The sequence below is a fragment of the Vespula pensylvanica genome, chromosome 11 (assembly GCF_014466175.1).
Source record: "Vespula pensylvanica isolate Volc-1 chromosome 11, ASM1446617v1, whole genome shotgun sequence".
Classification (NCBI taxonomy): domain Eukaryota; kingdom Metazoa; phylum Arthropoda; class Insecta; order Hymenoptera; family Vespidae; genus Vespula; species Vespula pensylvanica.
Genome location: NC_057695.1, coordinates 6,204,907 through 6,226,269, shown reverse-complemented (window position 1 = coordinate 6,226,269; position 21,363 = coordinate 6,204,907). Strand labels below are relative to the sequence as shown.

At 32.3% G+C, this 21,363-nt stretch overlaps 1 protein-coding gene and 1 long non-coding RNA gene across 5 annotated transcripts; one reads left to right on the top strand and one right to left on the bottom strand.

The window, feature by feature from the left end:
• The first annotated feature begins 542 nt into the window (after positions 1 to 542).
• Positions 543 to 20,165, top strand: LOC122633165. 4 transcript variants are annotated; one of them, XR_006328049.1, is made up of 17 exons: positions 543 to 1,256; positions 7,307 to 7,533; positions 7,795 to 8,029; positions 8,833 to 8,942; positions 9,111 to 9,227; positions 9,403 to 9,474; positions 9,992 to 10,192; positions 10,647 to 10,822; positions 10,977 to 11,050; positions 11,164 to 11,293; positions 11,645 to 11,866; positions 12,077 to 12,349; positions 13,525 to 13,581; positions 15,568 to 15,998; positions 17,260 to 17,959; positions 18,254 to 18,322; positions 18,733 to 20,165. XR_006328049.1 is itself a non-coding variant. In XM_043820761.1 (17 exons), the coding sequence occupies exons 2-17, from the start codon at positions 7,456 to 7,458 to the stop codon at positions 18,791 to 18,793; spliced, it is 2,847 nt and encodes a 948-aa protein (XP_043676696.1). In that variant the 5' UTR covers positions 543 to 1,256; positions 7,307 to 7,455; the 3' UTR covers positions 18,794 to 20,165. The 4 variants fall into 4 exon arrangements, 3 of the variants coding, with proteins under 3 accessions (XP_043676696.1, XP_043676695.1, XP_043676694.1); XM_043820761.1 differs by lacking the exon at positions 18,254 to 18,322 and having other exon boundaries at positions 7,795 to 7,891; positions 7,979 to 8,029; positions 8,836 to 8,942; XM_043820760.1 differs by lacking the exon at positions 18,254 to 18,322 and having other exon boundaries at positions 9,998 to 10,192.
• LOC122633168 lies at positions 7,802 to 8,836 on the bottom strand. The gene is made up of 2 exons (XR_006328051.1): positions 8,715 to 8,836; positions 7,802 to 8,148 (listed from the first exon to the last, which is right to left on the bottom strand). It is a non-coding gene; the product is annotated as an uncharacterized LOC122633168 (long non-coding RNA).
• Positions 20,166 to 21,363: the final 1,198 nt, after the last annotated feature.

Sequence of the window (21,363 nt, the reverse complement as noted above, 5' to 3'; positions counted from 1 at the left end):
CACCACTACTACTACTACTACTACTACTACTAGTACTACTACTACTATTACTACCACTACCACCACCATCACTGGTATTACCACCACCAGTACTACCACCACCATCATCGTCACCCCCACTACCACCCCCACTACCACCGGCTAAAGTCCTCGTCCCACCCCAGAAAGCTTCTTCCTCTCCCCCCAAAAATATGGTCGGAGGCGGTGGCGGTGTTGCTGCTGTTGCTGCTGCTGCTGCTGCTGCTGCTGCTGGTGGCGGCGTAGCGCGGGTGCGCGCGGAGCTGCCTTAACAGCGTTCGCTGCTGAACGACACAGTGGTGACTTTGGAGAGACACGAAGCTGCGGAAGGAAAGGGTCGCAAGCTCGATCGTGCTCCACTGGATGGCTCGACGTGTACTACTTGGTCGTTAGAATAACAAAGAAAGAAAAAGAGAGAAAGAAAAAGAGAAAAAGAGAGCTAGACACATATTTCTAAAGAAAAAAAAAAGCTCATCACTATCAAGCGAACTTGAGTATATATATATATATATATATATATATATATATATATATAGAGAGAGAGAGAGAGAGATAGAAAGAGAGAGAGAGAGAGAGAGAGAGAGAGTGCCGGTCGATAGTGAGATCCTTGTGCGATTTCCTTCTCATCCAAGAAGATAGAAGAAGAGTTAAGGGCAAAGAAAGGAGTGTCTCGTCCTGGATTAAAAGCTTTTAGTGTTCCTCGTGATAGTGTTCGAATTTTTTTTTTATCATCCGCGAGAGAAAGAACGAGAGAGAAAAAGAAAGAGAGAGAGAGAGAGAGAAAGAGAAAGAAAGAAAGAAAGAGAGTAAAAGAATATAGCAACGTTGTTGAAAACAACGTTGTCGAAGAAGCGAAGAGTTAGTGTCTCTCTCTATCCGTTTCTCGTTCCATCGGTTGTTTTTCCAACCTCTGTCGCAACGACGGCGGTCGATCCAGAGCTCGAGGAAGCAAGTGGAAGGGAGGAGGCCGAGGCGCAGGAGGAGCAGCAGCAGCAAGAAGAGGAGGAGGAGGAGGAAGAGGAGGAAGAGGAGGAGGCGGAGGAGGCGGAGGAGGTGGTGGAGGAGGAAGAAGAGGTGATTTCTACGTTCGAACGAGGAAGATCGTGCTTCGTGCATCTCCGCTGCGGATCTCACGATGACGGATGGCTGTACGACGTGTGTTCTTCCCTCCTTTGAAACACGACTGACCAGCGACGGGGACGAACGGAATCACTTCTCTGTACCTTGATACGATCTCGGTGGGTGCGTTTTTACATATACACAATATATATGTATATATATATATATATATATTTAGAAAGAAAAACATGTATACAAAGAATCGCAAAGTATTCTGTATATATGTATGTATTTATGTATATGTATATGTTGAAACATTGTTTACTTATAATCCGTCAGTGATTTGATATTCGTTTAACTCTTTCTTTTTCTTTCTCTCTCTCTCTCTCTCTTTCTCTTTTTCTTTCTAAATCAGAAATTGATCTGAATAAACATTGCGAAATCTCTAAAGTAAAAGAAATAATCATCATATAATTGGTAATACTCGCATACCGAAAGTCCTACTCTCTGGCAGAGCAAACCGTAATAAATATCGATCAGATATCGTGCGACGAGCGAAAAGTGGACCGACCAACCAAGCCACGTCATATCGTTTTCCATCTAACTGAGATATTAACTCGCGTCGATGATTTCACGTGAAAAAGTATATACATACCAGACTGAACGGAAAGATACGAAAGAGACGGAAGATTAGTACGCTCCTCTCCAGTTGATGAATAAATGATTCGATTGATAAAAAAAAGAAAGAAAAAAAGAAAAACTAGAAGAAAAAAAAAAATATATATATATATATATCGACCATGTTTTACGTGCAAACGCGAGAAATCAGATTTCTTATCGTGTTCCTTTCGATCAGTCACAAACCGCGCGAGTCATTTCGTCGACGTCTATGTCCAAAAGTTTACTACACATCACCGTCAGCACCGGTGACCTGGTTCTTGAGCACTCGATCTGGATACGAAAAAAAAGTCTAGGAAAAAAAAGGTGTGTTTTGCGAACGATACCTAGTCGTTGGCCCGTTTGATAATGGCAATATCTACATTGCCATAGATGAAAACGTGCTTCGATTTTTATCGTCGAGTCGACTCGTCGGTATTCCATTCTATTTCTCTTTTTCAATGTTTTTGAAGGTAGAAGAGTGATTGCAAGTCGTCGAGAAAGAATCGTTCTTCGATAACGAGTGAAGTCTTGAAACGAGGCTCGCCATCGTTTTAAATATACGTACCTACCTCTTTTTTCTTTTTCGTTTTTCCTTCTTCTTTTTCCCTCTCTTTTCTCTCTCTCTCTCCCTTGTTCCGTTGCAAACACTTTTCCACTCTAACGGTGCAGTTGAAACGGCAAAGGTATGTCGTGTCCTGGTTCCCTGGTCCGTGGTCCTTGTAATTGTCCTACCTTGATGAAATATGTTGGATCTAAAAAACGAAAGAAAGAAAGGAGAAATTTTTTTTCTAAGAACTACGTTAGAATTAATCATTATTTTTCATAGTCACTTCTTTCTAACACGACAGCACGTAAAACTTGCTTCTTGTCTTGTTTTTTTAATACGTTATATAGATATAGTAAAGTTAACTTAACTAATAATCATATACTATAATAATGATTTTTATTAATTTTTATTAATTTATATTAATATTTATATTAATTTTTATTAATTCATATATATATATATATATTAGATATTATATTTATGAATTTGATTAATAATAAATAAATTATCATTTTACCAAAACAATAATAATACATTATCAGTATAATAGAGTTAATTTGACTATATATCGTGTATTATAAAAATGATATTTTTTAATCATTATTATATTCATTATTATATTATACAAATTTTTAATTTCCCTTCTTTCCTATCTACTTATTCTGTGAATATGCAAGTGATTTTTTTCAACTAAAATTTCATTTGTTATTTAATTTCGTTATATAATATAAAATAAAAATACCGTGCAATATCAATTAATTTTTCGTTAGAATCAACTCCAAGCATTTCTCCTTCGTATAAGTCCAATAAATTTAATCAAATTTCTGCCGTTACCGTAAGAGGGTGTACTAAACAAAGATATGAAATTAATGCTTAAGGGTTCTACAAAATGCATATCACGTGAAAAGGCAGCGAGAACTTCTAAACGTTTAAGAACTACTCTCCTATAACGACGAACGCAATAATAAAAATATTAAGATGTCTTAATATTTTAATAATAATACATTACCAACATAGTAAAATTAACATTAACTATTATAATTATTAATCATATATTCTACGATAACATGCTAATAAACAAATTAACATGCTACTGAACAATAATAATACATCAATACAATAAAGTTAACTTGACTGAACATTAATTATTATTATACACACAATAATAAACATATTAACATACTAACGAACAATAATAATACATTACTAATATAGTACTTGATGTAACTGGACTCCACGTGAAGTATTATTATACATAAAATAATGATTATTAATTATTCTATAATAACGAACACAATAATAAACAAATCGAACAATGACAATATATTATCGATATAATAAAATTAATTTAATTGCACATCAGGTGTTATTCTAAACACAATAATAATTATTAATTATAAATACTATAATAATAAATATATTCTAAATAATAATATATATACATATATATTAAATTAAATATTAGATTGATAAGCTTAAATAATAATAAACTTTGGTTAACAAGGTGTCAATAATTATGAAAAGGTAGAATGAGGACTACCCTCACATAATCGTTTGTACGATTTAAAATTCTCATCCCTCTGTGCTTCATAGGCGGAATCCAATTAAAATTTCAATCTATCGTCGACATCGTCCCACGAACGAGAGAGATTGAGCTCTTTCGACGGGTGCTCAATTTTAGCGTTTTATTTACCAACGGTTTAGAGAGGGCGGACTAAAATCAGCGTCGTCTACGTGCGACCGTTCGCCCGATCAATTTGAGAGCCATTTCGTTGTAATACGCTACTGCCGCCGTTTTATCGCCACGAAAGAGCCGAACGATTATCGGTGATCCGAGAAATGTGAGATTGAACTCGATGCCGTACTATTACGATGCCGTTTTTTCCTTTTTTTTTTTTTTTGTTTGCGTTTATTTTTGTTTTTTACTTTTTACTTTTCGGTTTCCTGGTCTTTTTATCTTTCATTTTTTTTCTTTTTTCTTTCTTCTTCTTTTTTTTTTTTTTTTTTTTTTAATAGATTTTTACGTATCTTTTTCGTTCGGATTTTGTTCTCTTTCGCATCGTTTTTCTCTTTTCTCTCTCTCTCTCTCTCTTTTTTTTTTCCTTATGATATCCAATCAAGATAATCGTTCATCAGCTTTGTTGATATACTTTGAAAGAAAAAATATAATATTGTCTGAAACGTATAGAGTATTGTGGCGTTTGTATTTTGTATTTAATTCTATCATTATTTATCTCATTATAATTATTTTTTACAAATTTGATGTACCTAATATGGGTGTATTTTTTTTTTTATGTTGTGTCAAAATGATTTTGTATTATTGATTATGCGAGATTATCATCACATGTTTTTTCTTCACGATGGATATATGTTCACAGTACCAAAAATCTTATCTTTAAACATATAGAACATATTGTTAATACGCAGTGGTATTGGATTTCTATAGACTGCTCTATCTTTCAATAGATTGAATGACGTGGACATTTTAAGCTTGCAGTTTTTATTTAAAATGTTTTTAATATTCCTATTAGTGACATTAAGAGAATTAAAAGTATACTTTCTGATAAGGGTGAAGTCTAATATAAAATGTAAAATGACAATGAATTCTCTTGTTTTTCTTTTTCTTTTTTTAATGTAAAAAAAGAAGTTATAGGAAAATATTGGATTAAACGATAAGTAATGTCGGAATTTTCAATAAAATATACTAGCGTTTCTCATCGTTGTTTATTTAGATGTAAAATACTGATTATTATATAATTTTATTCAAGAATATTAACAATATCATTAATATAATAAAACTATATATATATATATATATATATATATATATATATAATCTGTATTTTATATCTGAATAAATTTATATCTAAAGTTCCGTATCACAAGATATTAAAGATATAATTTATATAATATTTTGTAGTAAAATTATAAAAGTGTATAAAATACTAATTAACTTTATATAATACTATAAATATTAATATCAAAAGTATTAATATCATATTTGATATTTAAAATGGCCAATAAGTAATATCGTAATTCTTAGTAAAAAATATTAGTTATAAACCATTAGTTAAAAAAATTATTTATTAGCCAATAGAATCTTTTACTATTATATACATATACACAATATATTATATTATATCATTTATATTTAAATATGAATTATTAAAAATTTCGACATTATCATCAAGATTAATAAATATTTTATTACGTAACATAATATTAATATATTAACATATTATATATTAGATAAATACGATTTTACGTATGTAAAAATAATTATTAATGAACAATTAATTTACTAATTAATTATCAAAAATTTATAAATCTATATACGATTTAAGTTCCTCGTCGATACCAGATAACATTTATCACAATTTGCATTAAAAAACGGTCGGATCATTCGAATCATTTAAGATCAAAGGAAACTTTTAAGGAAGTCATTATTTACGTTTTCTCTCTGTTCGAACTTCGACGGTTTCTTTTTTAATTGCTCCCATTAACGCGTCCTTTCTTTCTCCTTAGCGAAAGCGCGCGTTCTTCCATCATTATAGATATAATATGCGGTCCCTCTTTTTTCCTTTTTTTTTTTTTTCGCGCAGATACACGTACACGTTTGCGCATAATTATATTAAATGCGTTGACTGTTCCATAAACGTAATGAGGGTTAAATTCCAAAAAAGGTTAGAACGTTCGAATGGAATTTACATAGACACACACACACACACACACACACTTTGAAATTGGGCTCGAACTCTCGACGGGAGAATTTCACAAATGTGCCGACATTTTGATTGACGTCACGATGGGACTCGAAAATGTCATTAAAAGAATGAAAAGCAGGAAGGACATTTGGTGTACGCCAAGTTGTTGTTGTTGTTGTTGTTGTTGTTGTTTTCTCTCTCTCTCTCTCTCTCTCTCTCTCTCTCTCGCTCTCTCTCTCTTTTTTCTTGTGCTTTTTTTGTTTTCTTTTTCTCTTCTTTTTTTTCTGTTTTCCTCCTATTTTTTTTTTTTTTTTTTTTTTTTTTGAATTAACGCTAACACAGATAGTTTTGTATACCGATCAGAGTTTTATTATACCAGCCCCAAGGATCGATATGTATCTCCATGTTGGAGACAATACCAAGCGAGAAATGACAACGTCGTGCACGTCATTGGCACGATCATCGAAAGTGACGTAAATCTAGCTCGAAAGGAAACTGAGAGAAATAAATAAGGTGGAGGAGGGGGGTGGGAAGGGGACAAAAGAATCTCATCCGGTGGGATTACAAAAACACACGGCTTGTTTTCTCATTATGATTGTGTCATCGAACGAGAGAGAGAGAAAAAAAAGGGCAAGAGAGAGGGAGAGAAAGAGAGAGGGAGATCAGATTGTTAAATGAAATTTATCTCTTATACGTAAACAACAGATCATTATTACTATCGTTATTGTTTCAACAGATTATTTCATCTTACGCACTCTGTTTGTCTTTTTTTCTTTTTTGACGAATGTTTACAGATTCCCGTGTTTGTTAACAAATTAAATATCTTTTGTTTCACCGTATAAATGAAAGTATGTTCGCGCTTATTACGGAATGTCGTATGACAAAATAACTGTAGCATAACTTGATATACTTACATATTTAATAGAAACTCGTTTTCTATCACGTGCCGACTTTCAGTCGTTGTTCATGAAATTCCTACGATGTGTACGACGGCGTAGAAAGGGTTGCATACTTTGCAGGCGCACGCAAGAATTAAATCCACGTAGGCGAACTTGCTATTCTCTACCACTACTATTACTATTACTATTACTACTATTACCACTACTACTAAATCATCACAAATTTCTTCTTGTCTCATGAATCGTATCGGTAATACTCGTGTCATCGATTTATTTCTGAAAATAAATGAAAATGAAAAGGTTAGAGAGTTCGTATTAATTTCATAGTATTTCACATATTGTTAAATGGGACATGTTCAATATGTTCGTAACAATACATCGTTATTTGTTTGTTCCTTTTTTTGTTTGGACAATTACAGTGGGCGTGCGGGGGTGACTGGAGTGATGGGATGGGGCCAGAGCCCCATGGAGTTCGGGTAGACCCGTCTCCGGCCCAGCTCCCCAGCCCCCTCCGCCATAAATATCGCCACTGCTCCTGCCAACGACGCAGAGGGCCACCACGATCGCGATGGAGGCCTCTAGCAATCAACAACAACAACAAAAAGAGAAGGAGTCACGTGTTCATAGGCCTTATGCCTTCGATAAGGTATGCATTATTAAAAACTCATTAATCAAACGCAAAACGAATGAATTCTAACGTCTAATAAGCTTTCGTTTCGTAACACTCGTTCTTTCAACGTTATATATCATAACGTATGACATAAATTTTTGTTATGAAAGACCAAAGTACAACAAAGTTTCCTTTCTTTCTTTTTTTTTTCTTTTTTTTTTTCAAAAAGAATTAATTGTGAAAGGAATAAAAAACAAAGAAAAAAAAAAGAAATTGATCGAGCCGATAAATTCACAGATGGAGGGGCTGGTGCGGGAGATGCAAGACCCTCAAAACGGGGTACCCGTGCGCAGCCAAAAACAATTTCTCACCTCGATCCCCTCAGCGTTCATGGGTGAGTGCCATCGGTACCTGCGTTGTGGCATAAACGTAAGCGGCCATCACGGCCAGGAGAGTACAGTAGACTGCCTGCGTGTTGCAGGTTACGACCTCGTCGAGTGGCTTATGGATCGGCTTTCCATCGAGGAATCAGGTACGAATGTCTATGAACCGTTCAAATATGGATGTGTATGCAGATTATCCTGATGTCTCGAAGGGTGTCCTTTGACTCTCAAACGCGTTCCAAAGCTAATTAATTGCTTCGATTCCATTCTATATTAATTATTATTAACATTATACATTCTTTTTTGTTTCTCTTTTGAAATGTTATAATGGGTCGGTGAACCCTCACGAATTTGTCTTTATTTTTCTTATATATATTTTATTCGTACGTCCAAATTAAAGTGAACGATATAAAAATAATTTTCATTATTGATCAGTGATCGCAAACGAATGCTTAACACCCGTCGAATGTCTCACTTGATTTGACTGTTACTTAACTTTGCTTTCTTGCTTATGAAATATCTTCAATGTGAATCTTGAAATGAAATATTTCCTATCCCTTTGCGAAGCAAGCTCGTTTCTATTTTCTTTTTTTCTTTTCTTTTCTTTCCCCCCCCCCACACCCTTTTTTTTTTCGTTTCTCATACGAATTATAAAAAAGTACAAAATTGTGGAGAATAGCATAATAAAACGAATAGAAGGAGAGTTACTTTAGAACGAGAGAAAACACGCTTCAAACATGGCATGAATTCCTCCTTAGATATATGTATGCGCTTTGAAAATGATTGCCAGTGCACTATGAGAATTCCATCCTATGCATATAACGTATTACTTACGTCCACCATGTAGAAACGTCTCGCGTTGCGTAAGCGTTGCACGTAACTAGCTGAAGTTTGTAGTACGTCGAGTTTAAGTTATTTTCTCAGGTATGAAAGTGCATTGTTATGTTGACAGTAGAGGCGCTCCATATTGCTAATCAACTATGCCTGTACGGCTACTTCTTCCCGGTGAACGACTCGAAGACGCTTACCGTAAAGGATGATAGCTCGCTATATAGATTTCAGGTATATTTACAACACTATTTAGTATTAAAAATAAATATAAAAAGATAGAACAATTTTTCAAAAGAAGACGACGATCATACCTGAGGTGTTTTCAATCGGTCTAACGAGTCCTTTTTCTTTTTCTTTTTTTGTTTCTGGTTTCTTCATTTTTCAAAAACCATCTCACAGTCACCGTATTATTGGCCATGGCAACATAGAACCCCTGACAACGTGGAATACGCTATTTATTTGGCTAAACGAACATTACGGAACAAACAACGCCACGCTCTTGAAGATTACGAGATCGTACGTAAATCCTTATGAAATTTTATCATCGTATCGTATCCATTTTGTTCTTCTTTATTCAAAATTTTGTTACGTCTCTCTTTTTCTCTTTCTCTCTCTCTCTCTCTCTCTCTCTCTCTCTTTCTCTCTCTCCCTCTCTCTCTCTCTCTCTTTCTCTTTCTCTCTCTCTATGTAGGAAGCTTTAAACAGTCTACGGAAGAACCTGCAAAATAAATGGGATATCATACAACTACAGGCTGAAGAACAGGTGAATAAACTATACGGTTAAAAAAAAAAAAAAAAAAAAAAGAAAAAAGAGAAAAAATAAAGAAAAGAAAAAAAAAGTATTTTCTTTTTCCTTTTTTTCTTTTCTTTTTCTTTTTCTTTTCTTTTCTTTTCTTTTCTTTTCTTTTCTTTTCTTTCAATCGAAAAGATAGAAGATACTCTAAACGTTGATATTTTTAACTTGGAAAATACGATAGAATCTGTATTATTCGAGCATCGATCGAACATATTATACTTTCAAACACTCGTGGTGTACTCGATTGAAGCTTGGAAATGGAATGATTTTTGTCGAACTCCATAAAAATTTTCCAAGTATCATCTAAAGTTTTACGATTGGAGACGATCCGATTGATATATTTATTCTTTTAGAAATTCGTTAAAAGTTTGCATTAAATGTATTGAAATATCTGTATAAAAGGAGGTATAATACAGGTTCTAAATTGAGTATCACGTTACGTATAGAAGCATCTGACTCCTTGAAATGGTACTAAATTTTGTGGGCTCAGGTACGATTAGCTAAAGACCGGAAGAAGGGGGATAAGATAGTAAGCGATTCACAGGAAAGAGCATTTTGGAGAGTTTACCGGCCACCACCGGGTTGTCTTAGTAGTCTTGAAGTAGTTCCAGGACCAACACGTTTTCGTCCAGGATTTCCACGTCCTCCACCACGTAAACGCACCGTCGCTGAGTTACAACGAGAGGTGATAATAACGTATTAATATATATATATATATATATATATATATATATATTTTATTAGTAATGTCTTACTACCAGTAAAAAGAAAAAAAAAAAAAAAAAAGAAAAAGAAACAATTCATAGCGATAAAATTTTGTTTACTTTTTAATTTTCTTTTATTTTTATTAATACCTCTCTCTATCAAAAGTAACAACGACTTCGGTCGTTTGTATGAAATTAATCGAAAGTATAATCGTTTAGCAATGAAAATGTTTTCTTTTAACAATTTATTAAATCGAGCGATCATGTCTCTCAATCAAAAAAGGAAGAGAAAAAAAAAAAAGAATACAAATTTAAGAAGCATCAGTTGAAATTATAATAAGAGAGAGAGACGTTCTATGATTATACGTATTTAATATGATATTACTAATGAATTTGTAATTTCTTCCTCATTTGAACGTTATTCCTCAAATATAGGTGGACTTCCTTCGAAACTGTTTAACACGCACGAGAATAAAGGTTTCAGCTGCTATAGAAAATTTGAAGTCCTACTTTGAAACTTATGTGGAATACGATCCAATGTTCGTACATCCGCAACCTTCGAATCCTTGGATCACCGATGACAGTACATTCTGGCAGTTGAATAGTCCAGTGTTAGTACACGGATTATTATTTTTCTTAGCGATTTTTCTTATATTTCATTACGCGATTACGACTTCTTGTTTTTTTTTTTTTTTTTTTTTTTTTTACGATTAAATATAATAATAACGAAGGAAATTAATCGATCGTTATTAAACGTTTCTTCAGAGTGGAAATCCCTACGGAAAAGCGTGTAAAACGATGGGCATTATCGATGGAAGAACTCATGTCTGATCCAACAGGTGACAAATCTTCCTCATCGCCGATGATAATCGCGATTTATTATTATCTCATATAAATTATAACAATATGATAATATATATCTTTTCTTTTTTTTTCTCATCTCTTCTAATAGGCCTGCTAGAATTCACGAATTACCTAAGAAAAGAATACAGTCATGAGAATATACGATTTTGGGTGGCCGTTAAAGATTTGAGACACAGTTATCAAGCTCAAATAACAGAAAAGGTCAACGAAATTTTCAAGTACGTTCGTTTGTTACTTATTATTACCTATATCAAAAATCAAATCTAAGTCGCGTACGTACGGAAATTTGTGATACGCCTGAAACATATGAAAATCTTATTTAAAAAACAACGAAAAATTGATTGTATTTTTCTTGTTTCTCTTTTTCCTTTCTTTCTTTCATTCTTTTTTGCTTTCGAATAACAAAATGCAATTGATCGCTCTGTCTGTGACAAAGCCGAAAGAAAGAAAGAAAAAAAGAAAAAAGAAGGAAAAGCAATAAAAAGAAAAGGAAAAAAAAACAAAAAAAAAAAAAAAAATCGATTTGTACCAGATAAGTAAGAATGTTCTTCTTATATTCGTTGTAACAGAGAATTCCTGGCGCCGGGTGCTCCTTGCGAGATCAACATCGATGGAAAGACAATGGAGAAGGTCCATCAAGAAATGAAAAATCCCAGCAGATTTACCTTCGATTCAGCCGCCGAGCACGTATATACTCTACTTTTGAAGAAGGATTGTTACCCCAGATTTATTCGCTCGGATCAATATCGAAATCTTTTAGCAGCCGGCGTACAGCCACTGCAAAAGAAAAGGTAAAATATTTCTTTTTTATTTAATTTCTTTTTCTTTCTCTTTTCTTTCTTTCTTTCTTTCTTTCTTTCTTTTTTTTTTTTTCTTTTTCTTACCTTAAGCGAAGAAATTGAAATAGCAATTGGAAGAGTTCTCTTCCCGGTTGGACGAGTTTGTTGATTGTAAGGAATATGAACGTACCTATCTAAACTATAGAACCGTTGTTTTCATAGATTCTTCAGCTTCGGTGGTCAAGCAAAAAAGAAAATGGCGCCTAGCACGAGTACAACGACGAGCACGTTGCAACAACAACAACACGGTGGCAATATTGGAACCAGTGGTGGTGGTGGTGGTGGTGGTGGTGGTGGTGCTAGAAGAAGAGGAAGCGATCGAAGCCTCTCAGGATCAGCTCACGAGCTTGCTGTTTGCGGAGTACGTGAAATAAGTTCTACGCCGAGAGTGCCGCATTCTCATAGCCAATCAAATCTCACCGATATTCCATACAGGTACGGCGGACACGTTCGTATGACGATTATTACAAAATTATATCCTTCGTATTATTCGAAGAAATTCTTCCTGATGACTCTGAAGGACACACAAATCGCTGGAGTTTTTTTCTTTTTTTTAATATTATTTTTGTTTATTTGTTTATTTGTTTTTTTTTTTTTTTTTTTTAATTATTCTTGATTTATTCTTATTTTGTTTTTTTTTTGTTTCTTTTTAGTTCCTTTCTCTTTAACACTGGGACCGATTTTGCGAATCATTAAGATATTGTTAATGATTAAATATGGGTAATAATAATAATCGCTTGTAATAAGTAATATACAAACGCATACGCATAGTATATATTATGTGATATATAGAATATAATAAAATTATATAAAATTTATTATATCTATATCTTTTTTTAACATTTAAAAATAGACATAATAAATCGTATAATTTTATTATTTATTATATATATATATATATATATTTATTATTTCTATAACAAAAATAGTTTTATGTAAATAAATATTTATTATACAAATGGATAAACATGCAGACTGAGTTTTTAAAATTAAAACATCTAAATATCTTGAAAGCAAAGCATTTGTTAGAGAAAAGTTTGAAATGAGAGTTGTGTGATTTTGGAAATTTTTTTTTTTTTTGAAAAATGCATTGTTCCCGACATATGTACGTATTATAAATATTTCATTAATTTAAAAGAACTCTTCACGCTCTTGGTATAATCTCAATATCATCTTAATTTCATTATACAATAAATACTATATTACTATTATTATTATTATAAATATCGAATAAAACAATATCGAAATGATGTACGGTCCTACTGATAAAAAGACAGAGAGAAAAATAGATACATAGAGAGGAAAAAAAAAAAAAAAAGAAAACCAGGATCAATCTTTTAATACAACATTAATATTTCTTTAATTCTCGTATCATCGTGCGTTGTCTCAATTTCGTAGAACCCTATCAAATTCTCGTACACATTGGTTAAACCAATAATTCGATAATTTAAGCGTGCACATATTCTTTTCTTCTCGATTATATATATCAACTACGAGGCTTGAAAAAGTCTCGAAATAATCTCGATGATCGCGTTCGAAGTGCGTTATTGTTGAGCAGTCACGAGGAAAAAAAGAACATAGGATAGCTTTTATCGGTGCGGTATTTTCAGGGGTGATCTGGCGCGACTCTTAAAGATCCCTACGAGGCCTAGTCCACATAGTATTCAGTAAGTTCTCAGAACGTACATAGAATACGTGCAAAATCAATCAGTCAATTCCATTTGTCACGTCATTGTTTTTAATCACGACCTTTCTTTCTTCTTCTTCTTCTTCTTCTTCTTCTCCTTTTTTTTCTTTTTTTTTTCTCTTTTTTTTTTTCCTTGCGAGTTGTTCTTTATTACTCCTCATTTGTTATATGAAACTTTTGAAGGAAGGAGAGGATTTAAAAAAAGTCTGATCTTAAAAGTAAAAAGTATATATACGTAGGTACATAGTACGTATATAATACTTATATAATATACGTAGATAAAAAGGAAAAAAAATAAATAACGTTATCTCTCTTATTATTGTGCTTCTGTTTTCGTATTCTTTTTCTTTCCTTTTCTTTTTTTTTTTTTTTTTTTTTCTTGAACATTTATCTTCGCACTTCTCGACTTCTTTTATAAAAATCTCATTTGCGTGTACGTTTACACATACATACATATATACATACATAGATACATACATATGTGTGAATCCAATATTGCGTGAACCCAAAAAAATGTACGAAGCTCAACGTGAATGTTAAAGAATGATTATATTTATATTTTATCGTTGTATTTCTCAATCTTTTTTCTTATGTCTATAAAAAATTGTTTGGTATTTTAGTTGTATCGTTATTTGATATTGATGTATGCTGTTACAAAGCTTCTCTTATTATGTGTATATTTATTATTGTGTATCTTTTTTATTGCTAATAACTCTCCACCTCCTCCTCCACTTCCACCCACTACTGGATTTCACATCGGAACGTACTTTAACTGCACGGTTATTTACGATGAAAAATATCTGTTATTAAAAGAAATCAAATTGTCTTCTTATGTAAACATTGATAAGAACTTGATAAGAAACTTATACTTTTTTTTTTCCTCTCTTGTTATCTCGAGTATCATCGAGATAATATATGTATCTGATTATAAATCGATAATTTACCATGAATGCAGATATTTGCACGAGTAACCGCACGTGTCTCCTTTTCTCTTTCTATATACATATACATATATATATATATATATATATATATATATATATATATGGAGAGAGAGAGAGAGGAATATATATAGGTGCGCGTGTGTAATATATTTCGATAAATTGGCAAGCATCGATTATTGTTTAATTAATTATTTTGTCATTGTTAAGTCGAAATATTCTCTACGTATAATATTACATTATATTTTGTGTATGCCTGCGAACAAGCACGTCAATTGGATTCACCTTTGATCTACATTTTTCGTTGTGTCCCGTTTAACGTTGATGAATTTTCCTCTCGCAATCCAACCCTTTCGCCACCCCCACTTTCCGATAAAACAAATACACACCGATTACTATTTAAATTGATAACCTATCGAATCTCAAGATCGACCCTTTCAAATTTTATTCCCTATATATATATATATATATATATGTCTGTGTTATTACATATATATATATATACATATATATCTGTTATATCTCGAAATTCTCGCCTAATTTACGAAGCTGCGTGTGTGTACATACATATATAGTACGTACGTAAGATAAACGATAAAATTAATGTATATATTTTATAAAGACCGATTATATATCTCTTTCCTTTTTTTATTCTAGAACATAATAGATTTATTCGTATCAAGTCGAGATTCGAATAAATATTATAAACTCGAAAAAGATTACGATCGATTATTATAAAATAATTAAACAATTGTTTATCCTACATACATACTTACATACATACATACATACATACATACATACATACATACATACATACATACATAATTATTATTAATAAAAATATTATATGCTTCGTGATCGAAGAGAAACGAAAGACGAGAAAAGTAAATAAAAAGAGAAAAAAAGATAACAAAAAAGAAAATACTAAAGAAAAAAAAAAAACGTAAAAGATAATCGCGTGGTATCGTTGGCGAGATAAAAAGTGGAGACTAAAGCATATGTAATAAAGTTCGTGTTGTCAGGGATGCTGGCGCCACGGAGGCGACAGTTCGCCCTATGGACGACGTTTGCCCTTGGGACGCGATCCCAGGGCCAAGTACAGAAACCGGCCAGGATGCAGCACCGTTTGGAACGAGCCCGTGGCCTGACACGACTACGGATCCCTGGGAATACGGGAACGACGTAACCAAAACGTCGATACATTTCATCGACGTGGCTCGTCCATCTCGAAAGAATTCCTCTCAGCTCGACTCCTGCAGTTCCTCTTCTGATGTCAGTCTGGCTATTGCGGAGGTCTCCGACAGGTTGAGAAAATCCTGCAGCCTTCAGCACAGTTCTGTCACGACTGCCATGATGGAACGACATGGTATTGGTTCTGGATCGGGTGGACATACCATCACCAGGAATTATTCTACTGGCTCGACTAGCAACAGAACCAAACTGTCGGATATAGGTACGTATTAAATGAATATTTTATTAATCCTTTGCTTTGTTCATATTTCTATAGTTTTCTATTCTACAGTTCTGAATATAATCAAATTGTTATCTATTTAGATTACAATAATTTCTATTAATAGAAGATTATTATTGTTATATATATATATATATATATTTTAGAATTAACCCTCTGAATTCTTTGTCACGTTTATACAAAAGAATAATATCGTATGAAGATTATAGTATTGTTTATATTAATATTATGATATAATTGTAATGTAGGGTATAAGGTAATTAGTATTTATATTAGTTAATATATAATAATTTATAAATAATTATTAAATCAAATAATAATTTATAAATCAAAATTATGTAGTAGTTGTGATACGAAGTAACGATTCGTTTTGTGACGATATAATGAATCCAATTTAAAATTTTATATATTTATGTATTATTTAGATTGGTATAAGTATATTGTATTAATTGTAATTTATAATTAAAAAAAAAACATGACGAATTTTGGTCACGAAGTGATAAATGAAGTAAAACTGAAATAATATAATTACACGTATAAGTGTGGAATTTTTAAGTTATACGATGTTACAGAGGGTTAAAAAGAAAAATGTAAATTTTTTTATTCCATGCGTTAATTTTGTATCTATGCACTAATAGAAATTCATTCCAATTAGTATGTTCTAAATAATCACAAAGGGTTCAACTTTAGAATTATTTCAATAATTAGATGTCTCCAAAGTTATACTATCGATATATCATTAATCAGATTACATTTAGATCAGTTCAGAAATTATCTAAAGTTTAGAAATAATGATAATTTTAATGATCTCCTTTCTCTAATATCAATTTAATTGTGATAGATTAGTACAGGTCGTAGATACATTTTTGTCATTATTTCAATGATTAGATGTTTCTAAAGTTATACTTTGGGTACGTCATTAGTCGGATTACATTTAGATTAGTTCCGAGAAATTATCAAAAGTTAACAAACGATTATAATTTTAAAGGTCTCTTTTCTCTGTTATCAAATTTAATTTTGATGGATTAGTAAAGGTTGTAAAGAGGTTTCCATCATTATTTCAATGATTAGATGTCTCTAAACTTATACTTTGGATAGATCATTAGTCGGATTACATTTAGATTAGTTCAGAGAAATTATTGAAAGTTAACAAATGATTATAACGTTGGAGTTTCTTTTCTCTACTATCAAGTTTAATAGTAATAAATTATTAGAGATTGTAGGAACGTTTTTGTCATAACAGGTCGCCCATTGATCAGCTCGTACAACTTACCATCGCCTCTAGAATCCTTCGAATATAGTCACGCAGCTGGCGAGAAGTTCGAGGCGATAATCAGCCAAGCAACGATCGAAGAGCCAGAAACATCAACGATGTTAGAAACAACGCAACAATTGGACAAAGTTGTAACGATAGAAGAAACGAAAAAAACTACGAGAAGGTCATCAGCGAAAGCACCATTGATAAGTATCAGTGCGATCGTCGGCGACTTGCCAAGTGATTCCGAGGGCGTTGGAACGGTAACTGGCGACAACGTTTCTACGCCAACAAGAGAAACTAAAATGGAAATTGAATTGTTGGAAGATAAAAACGTACAAGAAAGAGAACTGGAAAGGGAACGAGAAAAGGGAAAGGAAGAAAAAGAAGAGAAAAGGGAAGAAGAAGAAAAAGAAGAAGAAGAAAAGGAAGAAGAAGAAGAAGAAGAAGAAAAAGGACAAGGAGAAGAGCCATTGGAAAAGGACGATGACAAAATAACGAAGGAAGTTGGTGTCGAAACACAAAAAAATGAGTCTATTGAAGATGCTCAGGTTGTTCCTGTTTGGGAGCCGGACACCCAACAGGAAGACCAAATGGCACCAACGACCACTACTGCAACCACCAGTACTGTGCCCACTCGGGATAAGCGTGACAATAATGTTAACGAAGTGTGCCCGTGGGAGGACGAGTAAGTAAAATAACCTTAGCCTTATTTAACCTTGCTTTTTCTTACCAACAAAATTTCCACATTTCTATCCAACCTCGATCATACTGAACAAATACTGACGGATCAATGGTCCTTCCTACATTAACAAATATGGCGAACTCCATTAAATTTTATTCCGTCTTACCTTAAACCTTTCACCTCACCGAACACACGTCTCCGTGATCTCTTACTCTTCTTTCTTCTTCTTTCTTCTTCTTCTTCTTTTTTTTTTTTTTTTTCCTTGTGTTCTCGCATTTTTTCTGCACCCCTTTGTAGGTATAATTTCTCGTAGAGGCGTAGAATCGAAGACTCCGAAATGGAAGACGAGACGCGTTATAGTTGAAGGTAGGACGATTTCTATTCACGTTTCTATAATTTTGTGACGTTACATGATTTTTTGTTTCTCTTTTCTTTTTTTCTTTTTTCTTTTCTTCTTTTTTTTTTTTGCTTTTTACCTTATCTCCTTAAGTTTTACCAAGTGCTTACTTACCGGAGCCATTTGTTCCAAGTTTTTCTTTCCTTTCGTTTTTATTATTTACTTTTTCTTTTCTTTGTTTGTTTGTTTATTTTTTTGTTTTGTTTTCTTTCTTTTCTATTCTTTTCTTTTTTTTTTTTTTTTTTTTTGGTTTCACTTGATTTGTTATTATCATTGTCGGTAACTCACCGAGCTGGTTGACTTCTATCATCGTTTCCACGAACGTATTTGGGCTCTGTCCAAGGATGCTTTTTGTACTAAGGTTAACCGTCTGTTTCAGGGAGAACTGTAAAGTGGATACGACCTATGTAAAAACGTATGCGACATTAGGTTATTTGTAACTTGGCGTTAACGCGCTATAATCCTTGCATTTTACACTTAAAACACCCATTCGTAAATTTCGATTATCATTATTCTCAAACTACCGCTGATCTCGAGTGCATGAGCTTTCGTAGGTTTTACGATTTAACTGTTGTGTCATTTTTAAAAACGTATTGGTGTTGTTGGTTGAAAGTGAACAAAGAAAAAGTTTAAGATCGATTAATAAAAATTCGATGAAGCGATCTTCTTAATATGTATACAAGAATATGAAATGAAGTTTTCAAAACTTACAACTCGATCTACGGATATATAAATACGACTGATACAAACGATCGTTAATAAATATTTCTTTTCCTTGATGAATTTAATGATGTAAAATACAAAGTGATCTATGGCCTAAAATTTTTCTTTATCCACCGACATTTATCGACTGAGAGCCATTGCGGCCATTTATTATCGCCATTTGTTTTTTTTTTTATTTTCCTTCTTAATATAAGTCGAGATGTATTAATTAATTTTCATCTTTTTTTTTTTTTTTCTACTTAATGTCAGTTAATATTAACGAAAACGCGTTGTTATAAATAGAGCGTATTAGAGTACGTATCTAGACTATGATAAATGTGTTGTAGTAGTGATGCGTAGTACAACCATGTGTCTTTATGTCGAATAAAAAAAACAAAAAAAGAAAAAAAGAAAGAAAATAAAAAGAAAAATATTAAGATATTTACTACGATATCGTTCGTTGAGCTTAAAATAAGGTGATAGATGATATTTAAAAGAAAAAGAAAAAAAAAAAAAGAGGAATATTCGATTTCGATATCGAAACTGATTCGATATTCAATATACCTATAGATTTAATTTTGATTTTTGTCGATCATAAACGTGGCCTTTGGATGCCAGTCAATAATGAGCCCCTTGACCGCATGCAAAGACCATGAATTTTATTATCAAATTTACTAATAATTTATATAAATAAAATGTATAATTTCCAAACTTTCCAACTAACTTGGTCAAAAATAAATCTTAATATTTCTTACATTAATTATTATTTCGTTCGATCGATCGACACATACGATCATTCCTATCTGATTTTTCATTTTTTGTCGTCGAAACGGAAAAAAAAAAGAACAAAATCAATCGACGCGACTCGAATTTGATCTATCGCCTTAAAGAAAGAAAGAAAGAAAGAAAGAATAAAACAAAAAAGGCTAACGACGTCAACGTAAACGTATTTAATAATTCGTGTTAGAAATATTAACAAATGTTACGCTGTTAAAATCCTTCGATATAATTATATAACTAATAATAATCGTTTGTCCGCTGCTTAAGCGTCTAATTAAACATTAACGATGCGTTAGTCCACTACTTGTTAGTTATAAATATACGATTAAAGAAAAAAAAAAAAAAAAAAGAAAGAAAGAAAGAAAGAAAAGAAAAGAAAAAATGCCCCCATTCATTCACTCAAGAATGAACAAAAAAAAACAAACAAACAAAGAGAAAGAAAAAGAGGAAGAAAACTAACGCGTTACGATTCTCATAATTAAAACTTGGTTAAACTTAATCGTCGAAAGTACGATTGCACTTGTAATCATTTAGAGCCTAAACGAGTTATCACGTTGATACGTGCAATAACTTTTAATGATTTATAGTATAATAATTCTCGATGAAATTGCGGTTGATCGTATGATTGCTGGAACTGAAACTGCCCCAGAGCCAGGAGTCTGCGATATTAGATTAAAATGATTTAAACTTAATAACACGAACATGCACGCATGCAACACACACACACAAGCGTATATGTATTTATATGTATACATATATATATATACACGTGTATGTATATATATATATATATCGTATATACGAGAGCGTGCGTGTGTGTGTGTGTGTGTGTGTGTATATATATATACCTTATATATCTTTCTCTCTATTTTTCTCGTAACTATGAATCGAAATAAAAGCCTAGTAAATGTAACGTCGATGTTTCGTTTTCTCACGTGTATATTTCTTAAAAACGAAATAATTATATATAACGATGATATACATGCATATATATATATATATACACATATATGTATATGTATATGTATCTATAAATATATAACGTTGTGTCTGTGTCTAAGATAAAAATTAACGAAAAATTCATTAGAACGAAATAGACGAGCTACCGTAAGAACGATGTAAGATCGATGATTTATTTATTTATTTTCTCTTTGTTGTTTCTTTTTTGAATTTTGTTTTTATAATACTTTCTTACGATATAATACTTTTGTTTCTTTTTTTTTCTTTTCATTCGTAAATCGATCGTTCTGATTCGGTCGTTGATTATCTGAAGAAGTTTCATGTCGGCCAATGTAAATGATGAAAAATGATACATGATGATTCGATGACAGATAAACGATTTCGATTGTTCGCAGAAATCAACTTGATATTTTTGTCAAAGACTTTCGATAGTTCATGCACTCGAGATCCATTATACATACACACACACACGCATATATATATATATATATATATATATATATGAGATTTGAAATAAATAATTCTGAGGAACGTATTGTTAATTCGCAAAATCAAGATGAAGTCTTGT